The sequence below is a fragment of the Schistocerca americana genome, chromosome 1, assembly GCF_021461395.2.
Source record: "Schistocerca americana isolate TAMUIC-IGC-003095 chromosome 1, iqSchAmer2.1, whole genome shotgun sequence".
Taxonomy (NCBI): Eukaryota; Metazoa; Arthropoda; class Insecta; order Orthoptera; family Acrididae; genus Schistocerca; species Schistocerca americana.
In genome coordinates, this window is record NC_060119.1 from 517,557,434 (window position 1) to 517,569,786 (window position 12,353).

Below are 12,353 nucleotides of genomic sequence, written 5' to 3' on the forward strand. Positions count from 1 at the left end.
TATAGGACAGAGAGGCTGATGACCTTGTAGTTTGGTCCCTTTAACCCCATCAATTCAATTCAATACCTCAAGCATTATCTGCATATTGTAGAAACTGTGCTAGTCCTGAGATGGTAGCAGGAGGGGTCTTGTTTACTCAGGAGTTCATAGCTAATGGGTGCCCCATCATACGGAGTTAGAGGTGGTAGCTGTGCAGATTTTGATAGCTACTGATATCAGCTTCTGTAGTACTTACCTACCTCCAGACAGGGAAATAATGCATTCTGAGATGATCTAATTGATGCAGCAACTCACTCCTCCCCCCCCCCCCCCCTTCTTTCCTCCTGTGCATTATCCACTGTGAGGAAGTGTCGTATAGTCCAGAATGCGTCTCCTGATTTCTGGTTTGGAATAGTTATCTCACGGATGGATACTCTCATCTTTTAAGCATTCAGACATGCAAATGGTAGGTTGAAGAGTCACATAATCAACATTTTAATCAATGGAATTGCTGGTAACCCTAGACTCATCATACAACGTGACTCCAGTCTCAAATTCAATTGATAGTCATAAGATTCAACATGTGATTATGAACTGCAAATACTATATGTTCCTGGTTTTCATTCTTATCTGGCTTACTGGTGAATTAGCCTCACAGCAGTGACATAGTAGCATCAACCCAACTTCTAAACCAGCTAAAAAGCCAAATTTCAAAAAAACAACTTCCATTGACAGCTGCAGATCAGTCAGTCTAACTTACTATGGAGATTGGCCAAGAGCAACTATGCTGAATGCTTGAGACATGTGACATTTAATCAACCCATCAGTCTGGTTTCTGGGACCATTAGTCCACAACTTAGTCTGACTGGAAACATCAATGTGGCAGACTTTCACCAAGCACCAGTACCTGATCACCACCTTCCTAAACTCGCAGCATAAAGCATTCAGTACTGCTTGGCATCACAATATCTTGATCATGCTCCACGGTTGGATTTTTTTATGTGCTTTATCAATTTTTCCCAGGAACTTTTTGTCACCACAATTGTTCGAATTAGCGTCAGTATGTGTCTCGGCTCTCTGCAGGTCTAGGGTAACAGCATGTCTCATGTTTCAGTGTTGTTATCCTTTTCATTAAAGTCATTGATGGGCTCCATGGCTTGTGCTTATTTCCGCTCTTTATGTTGACAACTTTTGCATTTGGTACAGCTCTCAGCCTGTGGCCGTACCTGCACTTCAACTTCTGGCAGCCATGCCTGGGCCTATCGCCACGGCTTGCAGTTTTCATCTACGAAAACGTGGGTTGTGAATTTTGGTTGCTACACGATGGTCCATTGGAGATCACATGGGGAACCAATGCCTCAAAGTATCTGCAGTGTCCAATTTTTTGGTCTCCTGTTTGATAGCAAACTGGTGTTTACCTTACACTCTTCAGTTGCAAGACAAAGCTTAGTGCTCTTCTCTTCCTTAGCTATACCTCTTAGGGTACGGATTGCACCACTCCCCTGCACTTCAGCAGGGCACTGGTCTCGTCACAACTAGACTACAGATGCCAGATATGTGGTTGCCAGACATGTGGTTCAGCAGCACCATCAGCTTTGCAATTGTTAGCTTCAGTTCATCATTGTGGGATAAAGCTAGCCATCAGCACCTATCGTATGAGTCCTGTTGACAGTCTTCCGATGGAAGCCAGGACCGTACCTTTGCTCTACATCAAAAACTGCTAAACAGTTACAGAACTACCAGCCACCAAGTTCCTAGCCATCCAAACTATGTCTTTTTTGTAGTTCAGAGTGTCAACCCTGGCAGTCAACCCAGGCAGCTTTCAAATTTGAATGCATTTGCAAAGGGACATCCAGTCCCCGCCTTGTGTGGGTGACCCCATATGCTTCCCCCTTATCTGTATCCAGGCCACAGATCCAGATAGACCTGTTCCAAGAGCCTTAAATGTCTATTGCACTTGTTATTTTCCATGACTGCCAGCCCTCCAGGAATACCAAGATGCTGAAATAATTTTACTGATGGCTCCAAAAATGCACAAAAGACAGGATATACTTTCACACATGCTAAAGACCAGGAAAAATATTCTTTAACAGAATCCTGTAGTGTCTCGACCACAGAACTGGTGGCTGTGGCTAAACCGCTGTGTTTCATCAAGAAGAAAACTTGTAATTGATTTTTCGTGTGCAGTCATTATGAGCAGTCTGAAGGTTATTGATTGATGCTGGCCTCACAAACCAGCACTGTATGCCATCCATGATCTTTTTTATAATCTCAACCACTCTGCATGCCCAGTCATTTTCCTCTGGATCTTGAATTATATTTTAATATCAGGTAAAGAGCTAACTGATTAATTAAGCAGGGAAGTGATCTCACAGTCAACATTGGGTATGAGGATACCAGGCATTGGTTTGCAGGTGCTGATGGAACTTACAATCCGTGGCTGATGAAGGAAAATGGTAGGTTGCTGCTTCCTCCCAACAAACTGTGTGTCATGAAGGAGACCACTGCTATGTGGTGTTTCTTTTTCTATTTGTCTTTTGCTTGCTTCACACTGGCCTTACCCACCTGACTCCCCATTTTTATCCCATTCCAATATTCCCTCTCCAATGTAACTGTAGTGCTTCAGTCTCACTGCATGCCCTCCTCAAACCCCTTTGATCATCGCAGGGTCTTATGCACCCCTCATCCTCTTAGGCTGGCAATGAAAGGACAGATTTTATGTTTTTTTCCAAGAGAGTGGTTTTCTCCCCAGCTTTAATGTTTTAACCGTACTTGCACCCAGCTTATTAACCTGGTTGTTCACCTTTTCCTTACTGTTTGTTAGCTTTCACATCCTGTTCTGATATTTGCTATGTTCTTAACTCTTACCCACTTATACTCACTTTGACCTCCCCTTCATCTACTTAGAAGGTATTTTTTATTGCATCACTATTTTACACACATCAGCTAAGGCTCCGATGGAGAGGAGGCTCAACTTTTCGCGGCAGATTAGCCTGAGGGTCCTCCATCTGCCTCTGACATACACACTGGCACAATCTAGCAACCCTTTTTATATTTCCTGTAATTGCTTTTAACTATGAGTGCTGCTGTTAGTGTTCCAGCCTATCATCTTCCATATCCCATAGTAATTCACTTTGTCAGCTTTCATATATAGTTAGCAAAACTGTCCCCTGTGGTTTTGTTCTGCGATTGAGGCATTGTTGACATCATCGTTTTGTCCCTTAATTCTTCATACAACAACCAACCAACATTTGCACCTCTTTACCTGAATTTTTCCTGCTAGCTAGGCAAGTAATTAGCAGTACGTTTCTTTATACATTTGCTGAACAAAAATACTTTTTCCCTTTCATTATATTTAATTCAGCTTGTGTAATCATTGAAGCTATAATTGCCATGTGATTACTTATTTCTTCTTTTACACTACTTGTTTCAGAGTTTAAGTTCGTTTATTGTTAAAAATGTAGGGATATTACCATGTTAATTAATTTCTCTAACTGTTTGAAATAACTTTAGTGCATCATTTTTACTTCAAGGGTTATCCAGGGGGTAACTATATTCATATAGAATGGAAAGAGGGACAGCTGGGATAATGAGAAAGTGGCACTGCTTCTTTTTGACCTACAGAGCCCACAGAATGTTTAAAAAGTGAATTGACAGATATTCAGTATTATGACAGAAATGGCTCTTCAATGAACTAGTACAGATAATTAATGAAAAAATTGCAAAAAAATGCATTTCTTGTTATGGCAATTGTCAGATAACTTTCCACATATTTCTTGGAGTTTTGCGCACGAGGTTCTGTTAACAATTAGGGTACCACACATTTGGTGCTTGTTTGTCTCCAAAACTCCTTTCTGAGAACCACAAAACTCAGCTTTGGATTTGTTTTCATTATGTTATGGAAGGAGGGGGACTACTGAGCAGAATCGGACATGGTATTCCTGTCCAAATTTTCTTTGAGGAATTCTAATACTTTGATAGTTGGCATGTGTCGTCATTGAAAACAACAGTAACAATTTGTCCATTACCTTTCATAGTTGCACTCCCTGTTGTTAATGTACATTCTGAGTTGATCTGGCAGAGTTTCATGACAGGAGTACATACACACACTTTATCCATTGGCCCTAGTGTCTCTCTTTCAATGTGCGTTCTATTTAGAACTGAAGTTTTCACTAGTACTTGTTTTTTAAACAGCTTCCACTTCCAGGTCTGGAAAAATATATACAATTTTATGTGCAACATACAGTCTGTTATAGTATCTAGTTAATGATTCAAATGTGTAAATCAGAAATAAATAATTCTCAATAACCTGTTGCAAGGGTAGTACCACTGTTAATAAGTCTGAAATCTTATAACATCCATTCTGGTAGTTGAGTGATACTAGATTCCACTTTTCTCTCTCTGACCTATAACGGCATTTTTTATCTATTCCCCTTACTAAGCTATGCAAAATAAAAACAGTAACTCAGTGAATACACAGCAAACTTTGTTTAAAGACCTTTTGGTGAAATATTCGTTTTGATTTCCATGTAGCTGTACGTGTTGAACATTTATTTACTGTCTTTATTTATTTATTAATTTTAATGTCTTTTATTATTTTATATGCCTTAGTTACTTAATATTGTTGGATCATTGTAACGAAATACATTTTTATGTTATTTCAAGAAATAAATTTAATTTTTCTCAAGATTTGTAGCTTTTTAAATAATTTATTATAATTAAAAATGCGTATAAAAATATGCTATGTAAGTGCTGCTGAAATTTATTCAGTTTTCTAAATTAATAAAATACATAATTCTTTTTAGTTTGCTGTTTGGTGGAACAATACCCCATTTTTTCTATAAAGGACTGGATGGATTTATACCATATGGAACATCGCATCGTTCACTTAAGCAGCTTGCAGTGGAGCGTTTCATATTTATGCCTCTGTACCAAGCCTTTTCCTTGTACATGCTTGCAAGGCTAGAGGTATATCATTTCTCTCATTTTGTAAATTTAAATGGAAAGAATTTTATTTTTCAGTGCCATAACTTTTTTTATCTATTGTATAAGTGTTCGAGCAATAAACTGTCTGTAGTGACTTGCTCTAGGTTAGTATTGAAGGTAATTAATAAGTAAAAGCCATTAGCTGGGATGTCAAGGCAAAAGATTGAATATTTTGTCTTGTGGGGTTTACGAGCCAGTTCTTTCTGTAGGGATTAAAAAAAAACTGAGGACAGGACAATGAATGAGCAAAGAATCACTTTCAAGTTCTGTCCTAAGCTTGGCAAGATACCAAAAGAAATGCATGCAATGCTGGTACATGTTTATTGGGATCAAGTACTGTCCATGAAGGGTACAGTGGTTCATCGGTTTTCGAGGAGGCCGGGAAAGTGTTTCTTACAATCCCTGTAGCGGGCGACCGGTGAGAAAGTGAGGACGTTAATCTTGAATGACTGTCAATTAACTGTGCGCGTGATAGCAGATGAACCGTGAATCTGTGTGACAAATCCTTACCCCGGAGTTAGGGAAGAGGAAAATGTATTGTCATCTTGTGCCACCTCAGTTGACTGACGATCTGAAGCTGGCACGTTTAGAGGCTTCACAGTATTTTGACGAAACGGTGGCTGCAACACCCAGTTTCTTGAACCGTATTGTCACTGAGGATGAAACCTGGTGTCTCTGGTACGACCCTCAAATGAAATGGCAAAGCATGGAGCTTCTCCGACATCACCTCATCGGAAAAAGGTCAAAGCTAAAAAATCACACATCAAAACGATGCACGTCACCTTTTTTGATAGTCAAGGCATTATCCACGAGGAATTTCAACCTGAGGGAATGACGTTGAGGGTACGACCCCAATATGCACAACAAGGTTCCTGGTTTTTTGCTCACGACAACGCTCGCCCACGCACAGCCAGTGTCATCAAACAGTTCCTGGCAAAAAAAGGGGGTGGTGGAACTTAAACATCCATCATACTTGCTGCATCTCAATCCTCCAGTCTTCTTCCTATTCCCTCGACTCAAACTCGCTTTGAAAGGAAAGAGATTTGACGACATTCCTGACATAAAACAAAACATGTTGGAGCTTTTGAACACCATCCCAAAGGAAGACTTTGTGCAAAGTTTCCAGGACAGGTATCACAGAGCTCAGCGGCACGTAGTTATTGGAGGTGACTATCTCGAAGGATAGTAAGGTAACTGTAGTTCATAGTTCATCTACATAACTTTATTGTCAGAGGTTGTATTTAGTTATGGCATCCAGATACATGAGACACTGAAAATCGGTAACAAAGTAAAGTTCTTTTTGCTTCTGGTGGCAGTGCGTTGAACAGTTTTCCTCCGAGGTATGTATAGATATTGTGAGTCTTACTTAATCTTGCATATGCTTGGTCTAGCTTTTCTTTGAGTTGTGTATTGTGACAATGAAATGATTCCCTTAATTTGTAGCTCTTTTGATTTTCTTTCGTGTAGACTAGGCAGATGTCATGATGCCCAGTTTCTTGATAAACGGCCTGCAAAATATATTGCTTTTGAAAATACCTGCTACACATATGATAGCCTTTTTCTGCCATGTAAAAACTATTTTCACCCCAGTGGAGCTGCCACAAAGCAGTATGCAGTATGTTATGTGGCTATGAAAAAATTCATAACAGGGCTGAGCATAATTTTTTCACTTGCACAAGCTCTAAATTTATGTAACAGCTATACAACTCTAGATAATTTACTGCACATAGAATCTGTGAAGAGGTTCAAAGGTAATTTGGAATCCAAGTATCCCAAAGGTTATCATAGATACATTGTTGTTGGTGTTGCATAAACTAAAAATTATGTTTTCAGTTTTCTTCTGGTTTACAGTTAGTTCACTGTCTTTAAACCAGATACTAGGAATTCTTAGGTTGGCTAAAATTTTTTTCTTTAGGTCCTGTATGTCATTTCCAGTCGCGATGAAAGTGGTATCATTAGCGTATAGAACAGAATTTCATCACATGGGACTAGATAGGTCATTAAAATAGATTACAAACAATAAGGATCCCAGTATCCTGTATCTTGAATACCATAGCACCTTATTTATTAGAATCGGATGACTCACAGAGTCAGATGCCTTGCTAGGTCAATCAGTAAGGCATCAGCAGATGATTATGGTTCAAAGGCACTGCATATTATTGAAAAAACATTTTCAACAGCTTTCAGTATAAATAATTTTCCTTGAAGCCATACTGAGGGTTTGCAGCTGAAATGTTTGTAAATTTGTTGGTACATGCAATGTTCTACTATGTACATTTGAAAGTATTGGTACAAGAGAAATAGTATGATAGTTATCAACACATGACTTGGTCTCCTTTCTTATCCAGAGGGACAACTTATTTTACCTTTAAGAAAGATGCAGATCGTAACACGCTGCTGCAGCTCTACAAAGCCCTTGTGCTGTCCCGACTGGATTATGGGAGTGTGGCGTATGGCTCAGCGTCGCCCTCAGCGTTGCAACTGTTGGACCCCGTTCACCACTGTGGGGTTCGACAGGCGACAGGAGCATTCCGCACCAGTCCTGTTAATAGCCTTCTTGCTGAGGCTGGCGTTCCTCTGCTTCGCGTTCGGCATCAACAACTGTTAGCCCTCTATGCTGCTCACGTCCGTAGTTCGCCCCGTCACCCTAACTACCGTCTCCTTTTCGCTACTGCAGCAGTCCATATCCCACACCGGCGGCCGCGGTCAGGCCATACAATTGGGATCCGTGTTAGGTCACTCCTTAGTGAACTCGAGTCTTTGCCTCTTGCATCTGCTTTTCAGGTCCACCCACATACACCACCTTGGTGTATTCGTCGGCCGCAACTTCGGCTGGACCTCTCACGATGGCAAAAGGATTCAGTTCCTCCTGCAGTCTTGTGCCGCCAATTTCTTGCTCTCCTCGATGCATCCCGAGACTCGGAGGCTATCTATACAGATGGCTCAATGGTTGATGGCCGTGTGGGGTATGCTTATGCTCTTGCGGACTATGTAGACCAGCGCTCCTTGCCGGAAGGCTGCAGTGATTACACCGCAGAGCTAACAGCCATTTTTCGTGCCCTTGAGCATATTCGTACCAGCACTGGAGAGTCTTTTGTCATTTGCAGTGACTCTCTCAGTAGTCTACAGGCTCTTAACCAGTGCTACCCACGCCATCCCATTGTTGTTGCCATCCAGGAGTCCGTTCATGCTCTTGAACAGCGAGGACGTTCGGTGGTGTTCGTATGGACCCCGGGACACGTTGGGATAGCGGGAAACGAACTCGCTGACAAGTTAGCTAAAGACGCCACCCGCAAACTGCCGTTGAAGATCGGCCTCCCGGCAACTGATCTCCGATCGGTGTTACGCCGTCGGGTCTTTGCGATGTGGGCAGACGAATGGCGCACTCTGTCTGTCCCCAACAAGCTGGAGCGAGTCAAGGAGACCACGACCGTGTGGGGTTCCTCCATGCGGGCCTCTCGCAGGGATTCTGTTATTCTCTGTAGGCTCCGCATTGGTCACTCTTGGCTGACGCATGGTCATCTGCTGCGTCGAGAGGACCCCCCTCATTGTCGCTGTGGTGCAACCATGACGGTGGCCCATCTGTTGTTGGAATGTCCTCTTTTAACCGCTCTCAGGCGTGCTTTTAATCTCCAGGGTGATTTATCCTCTCTTTTAGGTGACACTGTCTCTATGGCAGATCGGGTTTTAAGTTTTATTCGCACAAGCGGCTTTTATAGGTCCATCTAATTTTATTACATCACCCTCTTTTGATATGTATCTTTTAATTAGTTGTGTGTTGTAATTCGACTCCATCCTAATCTTTTAGGCTGGAGGTTTTAATGTGTTGCAGAGTGGCTGGCTCATCCTATTATTTTCGTGATCAGCCAGCCACGATCCTCTGCTGTACAGTTTTAATTCTTTCTGCCTTTCTTCTCTTTGTTGTTTTTGTTGCTGTGCTCCATTTTCCATGTTGCTTTATTATTGACCTTGGGGATTTTCTTCCCCTGGAATTTTTATCTTGTGCTTCGAATGACTAATGGATGGTTTCACTGTGCTCTGTGTGTTTATGAAACAAGGGGCCGATGACCTATGCAGTTTGGTCCCTTTAATCCTCAAACCAACCAACCTTTAAGAAAGATGCAAAAGAACGACTCATGGAAATCCAGTTTATTAGCACACAATATGGCTGTAGTATAATGTCCACCATCCTTTTAATAACAAAATTTGGCATGCTATAAAAGTCTTCTAATTTTGAGTTGCTCAGTTTTGCTATAGCTACTGCAAGGTCAGTGACAGCAATTTGTGCCCATTTGAATGAAGGTGTGTTGTGTGATAGAAATAACTTTTTTTCCCCTAGATGTTTGTTAATACCTGATTTATAGTTGCCATTTGTTGAGCTGGGTGTCCTTTGTAACCAGATTTAATGAAGAAGTTACTCATTTCATTGGATGTGATATTGATATTATCAATATTAGTATTGTCGCAAGATACCTCTCCAAGCAACCTTGCATTTGTTTTGTGATTGCTGAATGTATTTATCATTTTTCTGTTTTATAATTTCTGATCTCAACCTCTTCTTGGATTCAAGATACTGAAGTCTATCTTCTTCTGTGTTCTTTGATCTGTTATTGAGATTGATGACCTGTGTTCTTAATGTTTTGATCTGAGGTGTGAACCATTGGTGTAAACTTCTATGATTACTTTTGCTTGGTTTCCCCTGATGTCTTTTTAATATTTTAGGACAGCATTGGTTAAACTATTACTCATGTATTATTCAGATACCATAAACATCATTCATATACAGTCATTTTTGCTACTATTTTTGTTTAAGTTCATCTCTCCTACTAATGTTTTTGTTGAAGAAACTCTTATTTCATCAATTTTTTTTATATATATGGGGCAGTCAAATGAAAACAAGACAATGGAAAAAATAAGTAAACTATTTATTATTTCAAAAGTAATCACCATAATTGGTAATAAATTAATCCCACTGTGTGGCAGGATAGTTAATGCCTTCATGGGAAAATGCTTGTGGTTACCTGTGGAACCATGATCATACCAAAGCATGTCCTCTTCATCCAGAGCAAATCAATGGCCGAGAGTGTCTTTCTTCAGGGCTCTAAAATATGGAAATCACATGGGGAGACATCAGAACTATATGGAGGGTATGTAAGGGCTTCCCAGTGAAACTTTTGCAGCATAGTCGAAATGTGAGCGAGCCCACATATTGCCAAGGGTGTTTTGACTACACTGCAGAAGTTTCACTGGAAAGCCCCTACACATCCTCCATATAGTTCTGATCTTTACCCAAGCAATTTCCATATTTTTGGAAACCTGAAGAAAGACATTTGTGGTTTACAGTTTGCTATGGATGAAGAGGTGCTTACCTGGGCAAAATTAGGGTTGTGACTCGTCCGATTTTCAGTGAGATTGTCCTGGAATTTAAAGTACTGTCCAGGATCCCAGTTAAGGGGACTTAGGACACACTTTTATCCCATCTTGTGCCAAATTGCAAAGGACGAGAGAGAATGGTGTGTCAGTTTTCTCCGCCAGTATCTGTATGTGATTCAGTACATACATTTGCCTTTTAAATGAGGGAGAATTGGGTAGTTAAGTTGTCAGTGCATTTCACATCCAATTTGAGTGTTTTAGAATCAGAAAGGTTTGGTGTTTGGAAAAGATGTTTTGTCCTTCCTGTAATAATGAACACAGTTCCAAGTTTGTCTGTTCCTAAGAAGGAAGTTATAAGGTATATGACTTTCAACAGAGACTGGTTAGGGGGAAAAAGCATTTTTCCACATGGTTGGCAAAAGAAAACGATGTCACAGCAAAGTGTGTGGTTTGCCCTGCCTTGTTTTCAATAAAATTTGAAGGAAGAAAAGCTGGAGTGGACCATCAGAAGACAAAATACACATTCCGGTGCAACAGCAGTGTTGTAAAAATAAAACAATTACAACATTCTTTGTGAAGAAACATATGTTTGAAGAAGACACCGTGTATATGCTGTAGTTGCATTTGTTCATCACAGTGTAAAACTTGGCCTAGATACAAGTCATTGGATTGCCAAAAGAAATTGTTTCATTCCTTATTTCCAGACACTAATATTGCATCTAAAATTTCATGTGGAAAAACCAAGGCAGTGACTATCTCAGTCAAGATGTTGCCACAAGAGATTTTCATAAAGTTTTTTGTTTTTCTGTCTCCTCAGATGCTTAACACTGAGGAAATATAAAAATTTTTCCTTGTGCAGTCCAGTACTTTGATGTTAATCATGGTATACATCAGAGACTGCTAGATTTTTATGAGTACTCCAAAGAAACCCACAAAGACATTCCCTATGCAGTAAAGAACTTTACAGACTCTAACAGCTTTAATCCGAATCAAGGAAGTACACACAGTGCTGACAATGCCCCAGTGAATTATTGCAAAAAAATATGGATTTTGTCTTGCTGAAAAACTAAACGCCATCCAGTTTGAGTGACAATTGCAACGACCATGTCATAAATAATACTGAAAAGCATGGTGTTAAAACATTTCATTATGATGTAGAGGCATTAGTTCTCAAAACCTACCATGAATTTATTTTCTTTCACTTACTGAGAGAATTTCCAGAGTTTGTGGAGAAAGTTTAAGGAAATATTGAGACACGTCCATACAAGGCGACTCTCAATACTTCCCACAATTGAGGAATTGTTTACTGCGGGCCTGCCATCAAGTCATATTTTATTTCAAAGGGTGAGAAAAATTGTTCGAGGTTGAATTGGCTGTTTAAGACATGATGCTGAAGAAACTGAACATTCACTTCATGAATGCTATCTACATTTTATGCAACATATTTTGCCAGTTTTAAACTGCTCTTAGAAAACTGGCAAACAGCTCAGTTACTTCTGTTGTGTTGGACAGAATACTAAGGGACCATAAAAGTAAGCTAAAATCAGGGGAAAAGATACATTCTTAGGAAAGAAAGTTTATGAAATCCTAGAGGAAATACCAGAATCACATCAGCTAAGTTTTGAAAATGATGCACAATCTTTATTGTCTCATTGCATTGATTATTTGTCCCAGAACTATGATTTTTCTGAGAACAGTGTGCTCTGTCTCACAAATTTTTCCCTTAAAAACAAGATTTTCATCTGCAGTGATAGTATATTTTGAAGACAACCAACAAACTGAATCTCAGACTGGGTGAAGATCAGTTATACAATGCTTTCTGCAATTTCTGCAATGCGTATGCTGGACGTGACAAATGTAAAGTAGAAGACCAGATTTTGGTAGATTTCTTTAAGCAGCAGACCACAGTTGACATTTCCTTTTAACAATTGCTTAGGCTTATATCATACATATTTTCAGTTCCTGCCAGTCACTCATTTGCTGAAAGAATCTTGAGTACGATGAAAAACCAGTGG

The 12,353-nt window shown here is 40.1% G+C and overlaps 1 protein-coding gene across 3 annotated transcripts in view; it reads left to right on the top strand.

Annotated features, from left to right (window-relative positions):
* The window catches only part of LOC124605258 (peroxisomal membrane protein 2), a 58,083-nt gene that overhangs the window by 29,703 nt on the left and 16,027 nt on the right, over window positions 1-12,353 (top strand). For all 3 annotated transcript variants that reach the window (XM_047136830.1, XM_047136838.1, XM_047136822.1), the window contains exon 4: window positions 4,785-4,947. In XM_047136830.1, the coding sequence (XP_046992786.1) occupies window positions 4,785-4,947 (163 nt within the window). The remainder of the gene's footprint in view (window positions 1-4,784; window positions 4,948-12,353) is intronic.